Source organism: Melanerpes formicivorus, unplaced genomic scaffold, assembly GCF_026170545.1.
Source record: "Melanerpes formicivorus ecotype bairdi unplaced genomic scaffold, bMelFor1.0.p_v2 SCAF_24, whole genome shotgun sequence".
NCBI lineage: Eukaryota > Metazoa > Chordata > Aves > Piciformes > Picidae > Melanerpes > Melanerpes formicivorus.
Window position 1 is genome coordinate 3,067,439 of NW_027142376.1, and position 19,912 is coordinate 3,087,350.

Genomic DNA, 19,912 nt, shown 5'->3' on the forward strand with positions numbered 1-19,912 from the left:
TCTATAGTGTTTCACACACATTCTGCCCACAAGGAATTAGAATTATAGAACTGTTAGGGTTGGAAGGGACCTCAAGGATCATCTAGTTACAAGCCACTGCCATGGGCAGGGACACCTCACACTAGATCAGGTTGCCCAGAGTCACATCCAGCCTGGCCTTAAAAACCTCCAGGGGTGAGGCCTCTACCACCTCCCTGGGCAACCTGTCCCAGTGTCTCACCACCCTCATGGTGAAGAACTTCTTCCTAACATCCAATCTGAACCTACCCATTTCTGTTTTTTTCCCCTATTTCCCCTATTCCTATCATTACTTGACACCCTAAATTCAGGACCAGGGACTAAGCAATCAGACTTGAAGAGCAGTTTTGGTCCCATTATCATCCACACTCTGTTTAGACCAACATCTGCCAGTGATAAAGAGACAGATTTGCTTTGAGCATCACCAGCACATCTACCAACTCAGTTCCAAATTAATTTTATCTCTACTTAAGGCTTCTCTTTATTTCTCATCATTGTAAACAAGCAAGAAGAAGAAGGAACATTGCACAGTGGTGACTGTTGTAAGGCACTGCAGCAATGCTGGCAGTTAGACTGTCACATATCTGTGATGTGTTGCCTATCCTTAACCTGCCTCAAACTCCATGAATGTCATCAATGTGAGGAGCTTCTACAGAGTTTGCTATTGAGCTCTAAGTAGCACTGGCCTTTGAAGGGAGCAAACTAACATCACTGCATGCTATACCCAGAACGTTAGTTACCATGCAAAACAGTATGTACTGAGCATGCATGGTCAGTGGAATGAAGCTGCCTTAAATGAGCTGAAGGTTTGGCACATGGTTTTCAACACTCAAAACACACTGAAGTTCATTTCTTTTTTACTTTTTAAACTGAGTAAGAATAAAGGACTGGTTTTGAAAATGAGTACAAACTGATATGTGATATGGACACACAAGGTCACTCACTCTGCAATGGATCACCACCACATGTTGAGGATCACTGTTCAGCCACGACTCCATAGCCTTGCAGATGGTGCACACCTTATCAAGAGGCGGAGCATGGAGATCAGGCCACCCCACATCCACAATCTGCAATTAAAGAAGAAACAGTCACAAGAAGCCACCTTGACCCTAATACTACATCTTAAAATCTGCCTTCAAACAACAATGACAGTGAAGTGTCCACAGTTTTTTCCAAACCCAAAGAACATCATTTGAGTGCCACAATGGAACTAAAACACACTTACAAGTCTCTAAAAGAGAAGGAGGATATTTGTTTGCACTTTTGTAATATGTTAGCACTTTCATAAAAACAAACAAAAATCTCCCCCCCATAACCCACCAACCACCCACAAGTGATAACATTTCTGAAGATCCTGATTTCTTAAAGAAGTCTTTCCTTATGTTTACATGGAACCTCCTGTGTTCCAATTTGTGTCCATCGCCCCTTGTCCTTTCACTGGACACCACTGAGAAAAGTTGGACTCCATCTTCCTGAAACTCAATCTTTAGCTATTGATCAGCATTAAGGAGATTCCCTCCTCAGCCTTCTCCAGGCTGAACAGTCCCAGCTCTCTCAGCCTTTCCTCATAAGGTAAATGTTCCAGTCCCCTGATAAGCTTAGTGGCTCTCTACTGGACTCTGTCCAGTACTTCCCTGTCTCTCTTGAACTGGAGAGCCCAGAGCTGGACACAGTACTCCAGATGAGGTCCCACCAGGGCAGAGTAGAGGGGCAGGACAACCTCCCTCAACCTGCTGGCCACACTCCTCTTCATGCACCACTGGCCTTCAGCCTGTACAGTATATAACCCCTAGTATCCTGTGACTGCACAAAGAAAGGACACCAGGAGTAAAATTTCTGTCACTCAACATGAATTTTTAGTAGTCCCAATAGGTCTCAGATGCTGTCTGCAAAGTCTTACAGGCATGACTGCAAAGTACAGATCAGGAGAACTTGGGAAAAAAACAGAAAAAGATGGCGGTTTACCATCTTCCAAGCTGTCCTACTCTTTATATCAAGCTCACACAGTTCCAGAGCTTATCAGGTCATTTAAGCCATGTTTAACACTAAAAAAATCTAAGTGACAGAGGACAACCAATACCTTTGGGTTGAGCTTGGTGAGGTCATATCTCTTTTCAGAGAGATTCAACACCTGTTCAGAAAGAAATAAAAAAATATCAACCATTACAACTTCATCACTTCTGTAGTCAACAGCTGCATTTGAAACATGTTATAACTGTAACTGACCAGGAGGGAAACCAGAATTCTCTTATACTAATGATGCACAAAAGTTTCTGCAATTTTCCAGCACTTCCAGTACTTGCAAAGCCATTTAGTAGAGAATTATAGTTCTTAAAATCAGTGTTAAAGTTCTGTTAAGAGATCAGTTACCTCAAGTTTTCCACAGAAAAACAAGAAGTGCAATTTGGTGAGGACTTTCTCCATTCGTCTTTATTGTTGTATTTGTATGCAAGAGCAATTTAAAATTCTTGTGTGTCAGGATATGGCCCTGTCCATGATGGGTATTGTCACTGCTGGATCAACTGGCAAACTCAGACACTGTTGTACCCCAGACCATGTCAAGCTACAGAGATCAAACCAAGATACTCCAGGAGTCTTATCAGCACAAAATAAGAGACCAGAATGTACATTTCAGATAAAACAACAAAACAAGAGGTCACAGAAGTCTCTGAAGAGAAGCCTGTGTTACAAATAGATGACAGTGGAAGATAAACTGCATCCTTTCTAGCACCTTTTTGGCATATGCTAGCTCTGCTTATATTTGGGGAAAAGAAAAAGGAGCATTAGGCTTTAATACTACAAAGTGTACATAATTTTGCCCTAAATTTTAGGATGTCAGCTGAAGAATAAAAGTGAAGTAAGTAAAACAGGTGTGAAAAAAGAAATCCTTCCTCCTTACAGACAGCAGAGAGGAAACATTCCTCCCATCCCCTCCCATACAATTGAATCCTAATGTATAATTCGCTCACTCCACTGAATGTTCAGCATTGGCACAGAAGGAAAATAAGTTTCATCTGGTGAAGAGACCTTTATGAATTTACCAAAGAATAATAGATGTGTTATGCTCCTTAATCAGATGACCAGAAATACACCATCTCATGCCCAAGAAGAGAAACAAATAGCATGCAGGTGGCAATTTTGGACATGACTGAGGAACAATTCACCAGCCTATAGCCCATTCCATTATGGAGAAGAGACAGGGAGAACAGGCAGAAAAATCCTTCCACCAGGTGGGACCAAATCTGCTTGCAGAAAAGAGTCATAGCCTTGTGTCAAGTAGGACACAGAATTCTTAGAGAATCAGAATAGAATAGAGTACAATAGAGTAGAATTAACCAGGTTGGAAAAGACCTTCAAGATCATCAAGTCCAAGCTATCATCCCACACTGTCTAATCAACTGAACCATGGCACCAAGTGCCTCATCCAGTCTCTTCCTAAACACCTCCAGTGATGGCAACTCCACCACTTCCCTGGGCAGCCCATTCCAATGGCCAATCACTCTTTCTGTGAAGAATTTCTTTCCAATATCCAGCCTAAATCTCCCCTGGCACAGATTGAGACTGTGTCCTCTTGTTCTGACATAGTTTCTCTGAGAAAAGAGACCAACCCCCACCTGGCTACAACCTCCCTTCAGGTAGTTGTAGAGAGCAATAAGGTCTCCTCCAAGCCTCCTCTTCTCCAGGCTAAGCAACCCCAGCTCCCTCAGCCTCTCCTCATAGGGCTTGTGCTCCAAACCCCTCCCCAGCTTTGTTGCCCTTCTCTGGACACGATCCAGCAACTCAACATCTTTCCTAAACCGGACCCAGAACCGGACACAGGACCCAAGGTCCCTTTCTTCCTGGCTGCTCTCCAGCCACTCTGACCCCAGCCTGTAGCACTGCATAGGGTTGTTGTGGCCAGTGTTAGAACCCAGCACTTAGATGTGTTAATCTCATGCCATTGGACTCTGCACATCTGTCCAGCCTGTCAAGGTCCCTCTGCAGAGATCTCCTACCCTTTAACAGATCAACAACTGCCCCCAGCTTCATTTCATCTGCAAATTTACTGATGATGGACTCAATCCCCTCATCCAGATCATCAATAAAGATTTTGAACAGGATGGGGTCCAGCACTGATCCCTGGGGGGGACACCACTAGTGACTACATGCCATAGGGTTTAGATGTGCTAGCCAGAAAACAGCACAGGAGATGAACAGTTTGGGTCATCATCCTGGAAACATTCTGCACACAGACCTCATTACAGATTTGCTTACAATTTGTTTTCCTGTAGAAAACTAAACAGCAGGCAAAAACACATGTAAATCAAATTAATGAGAAAAACTGGGAAGAATACACAGGCAGCAAGCCTATTTTGATACACTGTTTCACAATACATGGTAGAGACAGCCAAGACAGGATGGTGAGAGACCATCAGATACCCAGCTGAGGACCCAGATGTGGCTGGCTGCTAGAAAAAGAGAATGCACCCCACAGTACAGGGCGTGCATCTTTGAAAAACATGCTTTGGAGAATGGAAATGGTTAGTGCAATTATTCTACAGCATTTGATTCTGTGCCATCACAACAGAGACTAAAGTGCCAGCAGCAGAAAAGTGCTTCTAGTATCCATCCTTGCCCAACAGATTCAAACACAACTGAAAATATTACTCTTGCTTGCAAAGATGTAAAGGTGCACCAAAGGTGGACCAATAGCTTCAAATACCACTGAAAATACTACTCTTGCTTGCAAAGCTTAAAGGTGGACCAAAGAGGCTTTAGATGAGTGACTTTTGGTTTATAATTATATATGTGGACCTACAAGTGGTCTTCCTGCAGGACAAAAGATGATGTCTCCAAAAGACTGAACCTACCAAGTAATTATCCCCATGTTTGGATTTGAGCATTCGGGTTACATCTTGCAGATTGTGGAGGTAAGTTTCCTCAGAGCAGCTGGCAGGGAAGGAGACAGCGATGATCCGCTCTGTGATGTAAGTGAGGTCAAGCTCATAGCCTTCCTCCATAATGTGATCAAAGTCTGCACTTCTGTGAAGACATGAGATGTGGTGGTTCAGAGTAAAGGAGCCACAATCAAACAAACAAACTGCAACTTGGACTCATACAGTCAAGTACCTCAGGTTTCCAATATTTGCATTACAATTACAACTTATTAAATGCCTGCAGAGCTCAAATTATTCAGTTCAGTCCACAAAAAGAGTCAGCCCAACATCAGAGTTCTTCACATCAAAACCATAGTGAAAAATAACCCCTGCAACCAATAATGCAGAAAAGCAGCAAAAGTAATCCAAGCAACTTTGACAAACACCAGTGCAACAAATCTGGGAGTTAAACAGAGAGAAAAAATAGGTATTTGTGTCTGTACAAATCTCTCTTTCTGTAGAATTCTCCAAGTGCTTTACAAATTGGAAGATTCATCTGTAAAGCTGCAGATAGACACCATCTTGAAATCAGATCCAAGTAAAACTTAAGTGACTCCAAAACCACTCCCCAAACTGTGGCAGACAGCAATGTAATGGAATTCCACTCACTGGTTTGTCTAGAGATACTCTTCACTTCTTTTCCAGCTTGAGAGCACAACCAGGGACCTTTGTCCCTGGATGATCAGAAGCAAGCTCAGCACAAATGCCCAGATCCTTCTGGGCAGACAGGGACTGCAAAAATAATACTAGCACAGGACTGAACTTGCAGACATCACTACCACAAATAACAGCCCTTGATCCAGCTACAGCATTATGCACACTATTACACAACATGGGAAAGGAATACTTGCCGTGATCCTTTGTCACAACTGAAAGAGGAATTCTTCGAAGTACTGCTGGAATTCTGGAACAAAGAAAACAGAGCAGTCAATCTGGTACCTTTCTTACTGTTGCTGATTTCAATGCTCCTGCTTTTTCCCCTCATTTATTATGTCCATAGTGGGGAAGGCGGGGGAGGAGAGAAACCAAGAAAATAACACAGTAAGACAGAGATCATTGCCTTATGTGAAGACTGCAAACACTGTGGCTATGTCCAGGTTATGTCCAACTCATTATACAGACTTATTATTACATATTGCAACTCAATACCACCAGATAAGGACTGGTTGGGTGTTGTACTCTTCTTAGTAACTACATTAAGATAAGAGAAAACATTCAGTGGACAGGTGAGAAGGTGGAGCTTGAATTGCTCTACAAACCTGCAAAAGTTAGTTTCTCTCAAGCAATTCTCCTATGACAATATAGCAAAATGTACTCAGTTTATTCCAGCATCGAGTCCTTGGTGAGTCTGAATGGAAGCCTGAGCTGCAGTGGTTTTGCTTTATGAGAATTCAGAGGGTCTTTTTCCCAGGTCCATTTGCTTAGTAACTATACATTAAAAAGTGTCAAATGACACACCTTGAGACAGCCAGAACAACCCTCTCTATCAATACAGACTGGGGGAGGAAGTGACAGAAAGCAGCCCTGTGGAAAAGGACTTGGGGGTGATGATGGATGAGAAGCTGGACATGAGCAGGTAGTGTGAGCTTGCAGCACAGAAGGCCAATCACGTCCTAGGCTCCATCAAAAAATGTGCTGCCAGCAGATCCAGAGAGGTGATTCTGCCACTTTGCTCTGGTGAGACCTCACCTAGAGTACTATGTACAGGTCTGGAGCCCTCAATATAGGAATGACATGGACCTGATGGAAAGCATCCAGAGGAGGGCCACAAGAATGATCAGGAGTTTGGAGCACCTCTGCTCCAAGGACAGGCTGAGGGAACTAGGGTTGCTCAGCCTGGAGAAGAGGAAGCTCCAGGGAGACCTGATAGCAGCCTTCCAGTACCTGAAGGAGGCCTACAGGAAGGATGCAAAGAGTCTGTTTAGAAAGCCCTGCAGTGACAGGACAAGGGGCAATGGCTTCAAACTAGAGAAGGGCAGATTCAGATTGGATATCAGGAAGAAGTTCTTCACTCTGAGGGTGGTGGAATAGATTACTCAGGGAAGTGGTTGAGGCATCATCCCTGGAGATATTCAAGGTGAGGCTCAACAAGGCCCTGGGCAGCCTGATCTAGTTAGGGATGTCCCTGCTGACTGCGGGGAGGTCAGACTGGATGACCTTTGGAGGTCCCTTCTGGCCTGGATCATTCTATGATTCTATCCCAAACAACAACACACAGAAGTTACCACTGTGGAAAGACAAGCAAAGAGCCAACCAAAGGATCATACAAACTTAGTTGCTGTTGTTGCCTTAAAAGCCAGCAGGGGGAAGCAATAGCTTCTCAAAAGCCAGCTGTACTCTCCAGCCACAGAATGACACTAATCAGCAAATGCACTGCATCCAGGGCATGGATTTCTTTTCCAGTTGTCTTGAGTTGAGTTGAATCTACTCCAGATGTTCAATAGTATGCTGCTGTCATGGCAGCTTCAAAATGAAAGCGTTGGCTGGAGCGAAGTATCGTGGGGACTGAAGTTCAGATTGGAACGTGAAAAGTTTCCTGTTCTGCTTGCTGCTCTCAGTTTTCAGGTTTGTGGGGGTTTCTTTTCCGTTCAGCTGGCTGTGGGTCAGAAGATAGGAGGTGGTCACTGTCTTCTGCTGCTGCTTCTGCATTTTGCTGGACTATTCTGAAAACAGGCTAAGGTAATTGTCCATTGGATCATTTCCAGTAAAACTCTTTATCTCAACTCTTTATTGCAACACAAAATCGTGATACTTTCCTTCCCATCTGCGTGGGGAGGAAGGGGAGTTTGTGAGAGCAGGCTGTGTTAACGCAGGACACCAATGAAAACTCAAGCCACATGCCCCTTTCCTTTGACATCCTACTTAATGCTTGCATCCTCTTTACCATCTTTAGCTCCTGTACCTAGTCTAGAGCATGCTGCAGAGCTTGCTGTGCCAAACTTTTTCAAAACTTCAGTCCTCAAATGCGACCATCCTAGAGTCCAGAGAGCCCAAGCATGATACAGAACCTAGGAACCAAGCCCATGTTTAATTCTAGATGCTAGAAGGTGAGTTTCTCAGCACATATTGCTACCAACAGAAGTGTAGGAGGTGGGCAAGATAACAATTAAAGCACAGCTTTTGAGATCAGTCCTGTTTATTCACCTTCCTCTGCCATCAAAGAGGGTGAACCTGCTTATGGATTACCTGGCATACTTCTGCAATAGTCCAGAAGCAGGAGTAAGAACCTCCTTGCTGAGCCCACGTCCTCCTGTCTATGAAGAATGGCTGCTTCTCAAGGCAAGAAATGGGGGCAATCAAGAAAAAAAACCCAAGCCTTTAAAAAATAAATAAATCAATCTGTAAATAAACTGTCTCTCAGCAAGTTGATCATCTTCAGCCTTTCCAATAAAAATTAATAAGGGAGCATGGGTTACATCTAGTAAGCTTATACACTTCACAGGCTAAAATCCTTTGTAGTAAAGCTTCAGACACGAGGGAGAACACAGTAGGGACAGAGGGTGAGAGGAAATCAGTTCTCCCCCAGAAAGACTCGTTCCCATTTTGTCAGTACACTGATTTACTATCTTTTATATGACAGCTCTGAGAAAAAAAGAAAAAAAAAATTCCAGTATATAAACTGCTAGTTTCCAATGCCAAATTAAAAATAGACATGTAGGCCAAACATGAGCTTAGAAACACCAGGTGGGGCAACTACTTTTCCCTCTTGAGACTAGAATCAAAGACAGGCTAAGTAAGTCAAATGAAAAATCATTCAGTAGCCTTTCCCAAGGCCCCACTCCTGGCATTGAACTATAATCTGCTCAAAAGCAATCTCAGTGGAACATAAGAGCTACTGGTCTCAAGGCCTGCACTGTTTTAAAGCATCTGAGACAGCTGCACATCGACTCTGTGGTCCTCAGAGGAAAACTATGGAAAACTCATAGATCCAGGATGTGACAGGCATTCACACAGCTCATCTATTTCTCTCCTCCTTGACCAGGAGTGTTGACAAGTATAAAGATCAATGAGTAGAAACTACAGCTATCTGAGGTGTGACTCAATGAGTTATCTGTGATGTAAGAGTATCAGGACACGTTTTGAAAGAATGACATTTGTGCCAGTTTTTAACACTGATACATTGGTACACTGGAATGGTCTGCCCAGGGAGGTGGTGGAGTCACCATCTCTGGAGGTGTTTAGGAAGAGACTGGATGGGGTGCTTGGTGCCATGGTTTAGTTGATTAGATAGTGTTGGATGATAGGTTGGACTCCATGATCTCAAAGGTCTTTTCCAACCTCGTTTATTCTATTCTATTCTGGCATCAGAAAACCTGATTGGCTAAGCTGTCGTGAAATGACATACATTTTACTCGGCTTTTAATTAGCTTACACAACATTCTTCCACATGCCTGTTCTCTATCCACCAACCACAAACAAGAATGTGGATGGAGCAACTGATCAGCAGAAAACCTGAATGCATCTTAACCAAGTCTGTGATGGTATTTTCATCCCCACAGGCAATGTCCAGGAATTGGAACAAATTCTCTCACCTATTCTAAGGCACAGTGTAACAGTTGTATACACTCCTGGGTACTACAGAAACAACAGGACAATGAACTACACTGATCCTTGGACTGCTTCTCCATGAGCATTCCTACTGACACAGTAGTTGCTTTTCAAAGCTACAGGGAAACACATGTTTGGATGTCTTGGATGAGAACCAAAATTTGCATAATCTTTTGGCCTCTGGCATTAGAGTGATTCCAAATGTGAAAAAGAAAGATTCATGCCTTGTGAATACAAATATCTCTATGTTACTGTCTCTCTATTCCTGCAATAAATATTTAATTTTTTTTTAATTTACCTTTTTTTTTGAGTTGACTCTCTGCAAAAGAGATTTATCACTATTTCTACTGCAAAAAGTTGTATGTTTGGCTGTACATTTTATTTCTGTTCTGTATACTGTGTTATGTGAAAGTAACAATCTGTTCCCCTGTGTAATGTAACAGCAGGACTCCAGACAGATGTGCCCCTTGCAAGCAGCAGAACTTCCAGAAGTTGTAAATTCCTAGCTTGCTGTGTCACTGCAAAATAACACCCTGGCTAAACTGCTGGCAAAGCTGCTCCCACAACTCTTCCCCATAACACTTCAGCCAGGATAAGCTCTCCTAAGCAACTGTAGGGCTTGTAATCCAATTCATCTTTATCACGTTTGTAGTTCCATCTACCAATCTGCCACAAAGAACTAACCAGGGCAGGAAGATCACCTTCCAACTCATTCACATTCAGAAAAAAAGCTCTGCTCAGACTCTGAAAGATCCTGGTACAGCTAGGTCTTCTATCCATCTTTTTCTCTTAAAAAAATTGAAATTCATAACAGAGAAGGCATATCACACACAATTTTTGCTACTAATGGCTCTTTTTAGGAGAGAACACTGAATGCAGGTAAAATACATATCCAAGTGAGAATGAGGCAAAGTTGTTGTTTTACCTCACACATAATTTTAGGTATTTCCATATTCACATTTGTAAAAGCATAACATTTCTGAAGCCTTAGTTCTACAGTGTCTCAAGACTAGGAGCTTTGTGAGGCTAGCACCTGGCCCTAACCAGTGTAGTGTAACACTGCCTCTGGCACACACACAACAGGAACACACCTGCCTGGTTGAATTAGGGTCATGTCACAGAATCACAGAATGTTAGGGGTTGGAAGGGACCTCTAGAAAAAAATTCTACGTAGAAAGAGTGATTGGCCATTGGAATGGGCTGCCCAGGGAGGTGGTGGGGTCACCAACACTGGAGGTGTTTAGGAAGACACTGGATGGGGTGCTTGGTGCCATGGTTTAGTTGATTAGATAGTGTTGGATGATAGGTTGGACTTGATGATCTCAAAGGTCTTTTCCAACCTGGTTAATTCTATTCTATTCCATTCTATTCTATTCTATTCCATTCTATTCTATTCTATTCTATTCTATTCTATTCTATTCAAAAGATCATCCAGTTCAAGCCCCTGCCAGAGCAGAATTACCTACAGTAGGTCACATAGGAATGCATCCAGGGGAGTTTTGAATGCCTGAAGAGAAGGAGACTCCACCTTTCTGGGCAGCCTGTACCAGTGTTCTGTCACCCTCACAGGGAAGAAGTTTTTCCTTATGTTCACATGGAATCTCCTATGCTGCAGCTTGCCCCCACTGCCCCCTGTCCTATCATTGAACATCACTGAGAAGAGGCTGGCTCCATCCTCCTGACACTCATCCTTTACATATTTATAAACAAGAGAACTTTTCTTTCCTGCACCAGGTGCCATAGAACAAGATGCAAAGGAGAATGGAGGGAGAAGAATTCTCACAGCCAAAGAAGAGTCAGGCAGGTTAAAGCACGCTCTTCCAATTTAGTTAAACCAAAAGGAGAACAAGTGTGGCACAAGTTTAGAAGGAAGAGAATACAGAAGAAAAGGAATGCACCCCCACTTAGAACTACCCAGGCAGGATGTGCTGTAGTCATGGGGCACACAACCAGGGCTGCTGAATCCTCATTCAGACAGTGGCTGCACCCAGCCCTGCTGTCTGCAGACAGCACTTTCTTAGGGACCCCTTGGCTTTGCAGCATTACACCTCCTCCCCTTTCCAAATGGGAAATGCAATGTTCCTACCACTGTGGTGCTGTCTGTGGTGACAGGTTGGACTCGATGATCCTCGAGGTCTCTTCCAACCTTAGTTATACTGTGATTACCACTGTATTTCAGTTGGGAACTTCATTCTGTTTCCCCTGCTCTTCATCCATGCCTCTACTTCTGGGATATACTGGTCCATGGAGAGTAACAACAAAAAATTGCAGATGCCAGACTAATGGTCAAATAATAACCAATGCAAAACAGGACAAAAGGCACAGCTGAAATAGCAGGGCTCAACATTCCTGACATTAAGGCTGCCTTCAAAATAGCTGTGTGTGAGCAACTACATCTACAGGGGGAGGAAAAACAAACCCAGAATATAGGACCTTGGCTTGTGTCATAAGCAAGCAATACAAACAGAAAGCCCTCTGAAGTATTCACATGCAACATAATGAAGCTAAAAATGTTCTGCAATTATTTTCCTCACAATGTATCTCATTATTTCGCTTCATATTTGTTACACAAGAAGCAGCAGCTGTCAAAACCAATCATTCACATGCAGAGAACTGTGAAGATTGCTCTGTTCTGATTTTTTTTGTTAGTTTGTCATTAAGGAAGAGTGAAGGGAGAAACAATCTCATCACCAGACATCTTAGAGGGCTTCAACATCAAATATATTCCAGCAACTCAGATATAATTACAATTTTACAGTGTTGATAGTAGCATGGATACAACCACAGAGGCAGCCTCATTTGCACAAAAATATTTATTGCCACCCCAACTAAACAAACTGTACTACTGAGATAGATGCAACCCCTGTGAAGGTCTCCTCCCTATATGGGGAGTCATCGATCAGAGAGAGCACACAGAGTGGCACCAGCAAAAGGCTGCAGCATCAAACCACAACAATATAAAAAAACAAATACAGTGCAGCTCAAGACTAATGGTGTGAAATAGATGCTCATTCACAGAACTGTCTGGGTTGGAAAATACCTTTAAGATCATCACGTCCACACATTCTCTAACTCTACTAAGGCTGCTGCTAAACCACCTCCCTCAGCGCCATGTGTCAGCCTCTTTGAAACATGCCCAGGGATGGAGCTTCAACCACCTCCCTCAGGAGCTTGTTCCTGTCTTAGAGAACCCTTTCAGTGAAGAAGGTTCTACTAATATCCGACCTAAACCCCCCTAGTGCATCCTGAGGTCAGTTTCCCTCATCCTATCACTTGTTACTAGGGCAAAGTGACTGACTCTCACCTTGCTACAACCTCCTTTCAGGGAGTTATATTTATTGCAGTAGAGCTGCTCTTAAACTGAACACTGAATTATTAAAGACCACATGCATCTTGCAAGTCCTTCCCTCTGATCCTTTCGAAACATCAACTTTTCAGCAATGAATCAAGTATGTGCATTACAGTTGTCTGCTAACAGATAATTAACAAGTGGCCTCTCCTATGTTTTATTTAGAAAGCAAAGAAACTTGGCATCTCTGGTAAAGGGCAACTACAAAGGACATCAAGTCTCTTCTTCTTTGTTTATCTACGTTATTTCACAGAAATTGTCCTAGAAATGTACTCCTAAGTGCTATCAGTATGGAGATGTGCAATATATTTGCAAAAACTTCTGCATCACTCAGAAGATTGGTTTCTATTGCACTTTAGTAGATGTATTTATTACTACTTGTACCAGTAGTACTACAGCAGCAATGATAATAAAGTGTTGGGAAAGAGTATTTCATTTGTTTTGGGAACAACATGGTACAGCATCTGGAGCAAATAAAGGCTAAAAGATCAATTGCACATTGACCACAATACAAGAATTTATATTCTTCCTGCTGAAAAAAAAATTAAAAATTACAAAATTCTCTTCAGTTTCTTAACTGCCCTGAATATAGTTGATGGGGATTTTAATCTTTCTCTTTATTTCTCCCCTGCTTAATTTATAAGTAAGGGACAAAGACTTCATTTCATTATTCCTGGCTAGATACAGGGCAAGTGGGGAACCAACATAAATTATCATAATTAAGGGCTAATTTCACACAGTAAAGAAACTGAACTGTGTGCTTCAAAAAAGGCTAGCAACAAACTCTTTGTGAAGATGGAATAAACAAAGAGGAAAACAAATCAGACCAACAAAAGGAAGAATAAACACAGAAAATGGCATTACTTACAGTTCTGGTTACATAGTTTTTAACGGTCTCAGAGTTATTAGCCTGTAAAAGAAGAATTAACAGGACTGACTTTACTTTTCCAGGTAGTTTAACTATACTCTAAGAAATCCCCTCCTAAAATATGCACATAACAAATAAATCATTCAGAAGTACACATGTTCAGCAGCATTAATAACAAAGCTATCTTTCAAACAGGGACGGAAAACAAACTGATTTTATGTCATCATCCTGTGTATTCAGGTCTTGTAAGCCAGCACTTGGTGACTGTTCCAAGTTAAAATATATATGGAGATGGGTGCTGCTAACCATGCATTCCCTGTGGCATTGTTTCCCAATCTCTCTTGTTTTTTCTTTTTTCTTCATGGAAAAAGACACTCATGTGGGTATAAAGTGAACTTGCTAGGATTTTCTGTAAGTTTTACATAAAATCTCTGTTCAAGTCTAAGTTCTACCTGTAGAGATTTCAAATAAACATTTTAAAATAAATGAGGCAGCCCATAACCACAAAAATTTAACCTGAGTGACCCAAAGCACAGCCTTCTATCAGTAGATGCTTTTTTATCAATGATTACAATCAGTGTGAAATCAAGGTCAAGTGATGGGGAAGTTCAGTGCTAACACTGAGGGGAAAAAAGCTCTCAAGGTTTGGAATAGAATAGACCAGACCAGGTTGGAAAAGACCTTTGAGATCATTAAGTCAAACCTATCATCCAACACTATCTAATCAACTAAACCATGGCACCAAGCACCCCATCCAGCCTCTTCTTAAACACCTCCAGTGATGGTGACTCCACCACCTCCCTGGGCAGCACATTCCAATGGCCAATCACTCTTTTTATGAAGAGCTTCTTCCTAACATCCAGCCTTAACCTCCTCTGGTGCAGCCTGAGACTGTGTCCTCTTGTTCTGGTGCTGGTTGCCTGGGAGAAGAGACCAACTCCCACTTGGCTACAACCCCCCTTCAGGTAGTTGTAGACAGCAAGAAGGTCTCACCAGAGCCTCCTCTAAAGACTAAAGAGAAGACAATTTAATGACTAATGATTTTACCATTTGTAATTCTAATGGGAGAATAGCAGTTACTTCACCATGAAAAAGACTCAAAATGACAAAACTAAGCAACACTAAACTAAGGCAGTGTGCTCCTTTAAGAGATATTGCACCAAACATCCCTGCTCCCCAATCCACAAGTTTGCAGATAGCCCATTGTGAATAGATGTTCAACTGCATACAAATGTTGCTTCAGAAGACAACTTAAAAGTTTGTGCAAAATTTAGCAAGGTTTTGTTCAGAAGACATTAAGGCTCAATTGTTGCAGGATCCATCGTTGCTGTAGCAATGGCACCAGCACTGCAGCAAACACCCCTCTGGTCGTTGCCCTGAGGAATGCAAAATCATTTCTCAATCTAGAAAATCTTGCATGCAAATTTTACACAGAACAGCAATCACTGAAATCACAGTATCATAGTATCATTCAGGGTTGGAAGGGACCACAAGGATCATCTAGTTCCAACCCCCCTGCCATGGGCAGGGACACCTCACACTAGATCAGCCTGGCCAGAGCCTCATCCAGCCTGGTCTTAAACACCTCCAGGGACAGGGCCTCGACCACCTCCCTGGACAACCCATTCCAGGGTTTCACCACTCTCATGGTGAAGAACCTCCTCCTCACATCAATCAGGCAGGATTTGCCCTTGTCGAAGCCATGCTGACTGTTCCCAATCACCTCTTCACTATTCTTCTGAGCCAGTAGTGACTCCAGGAGGATCTGCTCCATGATTTTTCCAGGCACAGAGGTGAGACTGACCTGTAGGTGAGACTGACTGATTTGTAGTTAGAAAGCTCCCTAACAGATAAAAACTTTGGGCTGCTGATCCACAGCCAGCTGAAGACGAGTCAGGGTGTGCTGGCATGGCCAAGGTGGCCACCAGCATTCTGGCGTGGATCAGCAACAGTGTGGCCAGCAGGAGTATAGAACTGATCATCTCCCTGTACTCAGCACTGGTTGAGGCCAGACCTTAATTACCAGGTTCAGCACCTGGCTCCAACATCCTCTCAGGGAGCTGCAGCAATCAATGACGTCCCCCCTCAGCCTCCTCTTCTCCAGGCTGAACAACCCCAGTTCCCTCAGCTGCTCCTCACCAGACCTGTTCTCCAAATCCTTCACTAGCTTCATTGCCCTTCTCTGGACCCACTGCAGCCCTTCAATGTCCTTCTTGTGGTCAGGGCCCCAAAACGGGACCTAGTCTTCACAGTCTGGCCTCACCAGTGATGAGTCCAGGAGGACAATCACTTCCCTGCTCCCACTGGCCACACTATTGCTCATCCAGGCCAGGGTGCTGGTGGCTTTCTTGGCCACCCGGGCACATGTTGGCTCATATTCAGTCTGCTGTCAATCAGCACCCTCAGGTCCTTTTTCTCCAGGCAATTTCCAGCCACTTTACCCCAAGTCTGGAATGTTCATGGAGTTGTTATGATCCAAGTGCAATACCTGGCACATGGCCTTGAACCTCATACAATTAACCTCGTCCTAGCCAGGTCTTTTTGAAGAGCCGTCCTACCCTCAAGCACAACAACACTGCCACCCAATTTCGCGTGAGCTGCAGATTTGCTGAGGGTGCACTTAATTGCCTCATCCAGATCATTGATAAAGATATTAAAGATAACTGAGCTCTGGGGAACACCAGTTAAATCTGGTTGGTGGCCAGTTACATCTCCATTCATCACCACTCCTTGGACCCATCTAGACAGTTATTACCCCAGTCAAGCATCCAGCCATCCAAAGCATGAACACCTACTTTCTTCAGGAGGATGCTGTGAGAGTGTCTAGGTTGATGAAGCTGGTGAAATGGAAAGTATGAAAAACTACAGCTCAAAATTCAGTAAAGAAAAACTGAACAGCACAAAAGAGATAGCTTTAAGAATGAAAAAAAATTTCAGTGTTCTTCATCAGTTCAGGAAAGCTGTATGAGCCATAAGCAGAGAAACACAAAGGTTTCTCCAAAGGCCACAGATTTGTTCGTATGGATACATGTACACTATGCTTCTGGATAGTGGCAAAGCAGGAACTGAACAAGCAGATACAAAACTGCATTGGATATTAGCACCTTTTGCAAACAACTCTGAGCCCAGCACATCCCTGTCTCGCTGTGCTTCCCTACAGGCATACACACAACAAGCAGCTCCAGCCTGCAGCTCTCCCTGGTACAACTGCTTTGGCAAGACTGAGGAGAGATCATAGCATGGTATGTGTCTTTTAAGTCCTGTGAGCAAAGTTTGGAGATAGCAAACAGGAAAAAAGGAAGTCCCTGTAAACAACACAGAGAGCTATTTTCCTGGTTTTCCATAAGGTTTCCATGCTTGAAAGAAAAGGGAAAACCCAGAAACAAAGTAGCCATAAGCCACAGAAATTTCTTACAAATCAAACCTACTTAATGTAATTTTCCAGCAAAGCTTTTAGCTGATTTAAGCTGGAAACCAAAATCGTAGCTGGCAGAGCAAAATCACTGCTAATTCTGCTTAGTCACTGTCCCTATTCTCCAGGGTATTTGCAGGTCATACCTGATAAACTCAAGTTAACAATCTCACATCTTCTAGTATTGGGGCCCCACTTCAAATTGGAGAATGAAGACCTTCATCTACATGTGGAGGCCCACCCACTGGCACAAACAGTAACTTGGCCTTAGATTTCACCAAAAACCCTCTGTCAGGCTCCCATTCAAACCAGATGGCCTCTGCTGCAGGGGAACGGTAGCCTGCTTCCCATGTTCCTCTAAGATGCATTTCACAAGCAAATGAACACAGAAGGAGAAAAATACATGCTGTCATATCTCCTGATCTTTCTCATCTGGGGAGGATTGCATTCACCAGGCCCCATGGAAGAAATAAACAAGAGAGTTTTTAACTAAAAAAGAGACTCATTTTCTTTGGACACTGTTCAAAGTACTAAGTTTTCTTCCAATTTTCTGTTCTCTTCCTCTCTTTCCCTACATATACTAGGGGGAGTTGTTTTTCTTTGTATCAAAATACATTTTCACAGAAATTCACTTTTAATTTTAGAAAACACTGACACATGAAGGTATGTGTCAACAGCCACAGATTGCAAGTTAAAATGAGATACACAGTTAGGATGAGGCCTTTGTGACTCCACTACTCACTTCTTCAGCAATTTTCACAGAATCACCAAGGTTGGAAGAGACCTCAAAGATATCAAGTCCAACCTGTCACCACAGACATCATGACTAAACCATGGCACCAAGTGCCACGTCCAATCTCCTCTTGAACACCTCCAGGGATGGGGACTCCACCACCTCCCTGGGCAGCCCATTCCAACGGCTAACGACTCTCTCTGTGAAGAACTTTCTCCTCACCTTGAGCCTAAACTTCCCTGGTGCAGCTTGAGACTGTGTCCTCTTGTTTTCCCATGGTATTTTCCCATTCCTTTATTAAAAGCCAGACAACAAACTAACACACACACACCCCAAAAAAACCCACCACCATCCCCCCTCTCTTCTCCTACAATTAACTGTACTCTGTTCCCCTCCTCTTCTGAGACAGATCAGAGCACCGTTGACTCACTGTTCTAAATCAGGTTTTCGGTTTGTTAGGAGAAGCCTGCATGTGAAAGTCTGACTTTTTGTCTTCTTCAAAAGCAGAAAAGAAGCTTGCACATTAAGGAAAACAGAGTCAAGCAAAATGAAAAAAAGCAGAACCACTGCCACCTCTCCCCAGCCTCTTTCAAAACTATGAAGCATCCACCCAAGACTTAGCACAACTGCTAAACAAACTCCTGTGTGAAGAAATGTAGCAATAAAACATGAGTAGTGAATAAGTGTCTACATAATCTTTCCAATTGTAACAGCTGGTTATGAAATGCAATGCTTAAATGGCTGCAGTACAGGTATGCAGAATTCTTTGGTAACTAGTTGGGAGGAAAAATAAGTATTTTGGTGGGTATTTTTTAAGAGGAGGGAAAAAAATAAGAAAGGTTATAAAGGTTAAATCAGAATTTTTCCTGGTAAAGATCACTACTTAACCATGCCTTAAAACTGACAAGTCATGCAGTGATACGGACCACTCAATCAATCGAGTAATGCTCAGGGGTTCAGGCCTTCATGCCACATTTCATTACCACAAGACATTTGGCAGGACATGTGAATGGCCTCTGAGGAATTAAGCTTTCATTTCCTTCATTCTTTTCAAAGATACAGAATCATGAGGGAAGGAGGGGTGGAGAGAAATCAGTGGAGACAAACTCACTGCCCTCTTGAAACATCTTAAACTGTCCTAGAATACTTGCTGGGAACTAAAAATCACCTCAAAAATAATATCCTTATATTGGCCTTCCTTTTATCTTTATCTTTTTTTAAAGCAACAAATGAAATTAAAAGTATTTGGAACTTCAAGGTGTGGCCTAAACTGTCTTATTTTTGCAGCACTAGAGAAAAAGATGCAAGAAAAATGAGTGTACTTGGTAACAATTATTTGTTTTAATTAAAAATATTGATTTAAAAAAATAAATCTACTGAATAATTGTCAGTCCTTCAAAATAAGATCCAACAGCTCCAGAAAATGCAGTTGCAAAAGGCATGTCACCTTTGATTGTTATAAAATTTTAGGAGTATTGTCATATAGGCTGAGTCAGCTCATGTATTTTGGGGTCTTAAAAAAAACACAAAAAATCCAACCACCCAAAAACAAACAAAACCCAACTACCAACCAAACAGTGACCATGCATTTTTTAAACTCTTTTTTTTCCTGTTTAAAAGTCTTTGGGTCATGCTACATATTTGTGCAATGAAAATCCACTGCAACACACGACCCACTGCCTCTTCAGTAACTAAAATGAAGCACACCAGAACAGGTCATCTTTGCAAAACATTTGATTTGAATTAAGAGAGCTGGACTAAGGTCAACCCCTCTCTCCAGTAAAGGGGAATGTGCTTGACAACATAAAAAGTAGTTTCAGAACACTTCACAGCAGCTGGTTTGTATTTTATCACCTGAAACTCCTAACAGCTGCATTGGGTTGATATATGGAAGCTTCAAGATGCATGGCACATAAGAAGTGGGAAGAAAGGACCTCTCTGGAAACAGACATCCAGGTTAAAAATAATCCATAACCTCACATTCCGAAGAAAAAGAGCATCTGTGAGTTTTATCAGGCTTCAACAGCCTTCCAACAAATATGCCATTGGGAGTTTAACTACAGCTCTT

General features: G+C 42.6%; 1 protein-coding gene across 9 annotated transcripts in view; it reads right to left on the reverse strand.

The window, feature by feature from the left end:
• The window catches only part of TNS3 (tensin 3), a 247,229-nt gene that overhangs the window by 105,767 nt on the left and 121,550 nt on the right, over positions 1–19,912 (reverse strand). For all 9 annotated transcript variants that reach the window (XM_068152603.1, XM_068152599.1, XM_068152601.1 and 6 more), the window contains 5 exons: positions 13,700–13,741; positions 5,786–5,838; positions 4,869–5,040; positions 2,099–2,149; positions 963–1,085 (listed from right to left, as the gene is read on the reverse strand). In XM_068152603.1, coding sequence (XP_068008704.1) covers positions 963–1,085; positions 2,099–2,149; positions 4,869–5,018 — 324 coding nt within the window. In that variant the 5' untranslated portion in view covers positions 5,019–5,040; positions 5,786–5,838; positions 13,700–13,741. The remainder of the gene's footprint in view (positions 1–962; positions 1,086–2,098; positions 2,150–4,868; positions 5,041–5,785; positions 5,839–13,699; positions 13,742–19,912) is intronic.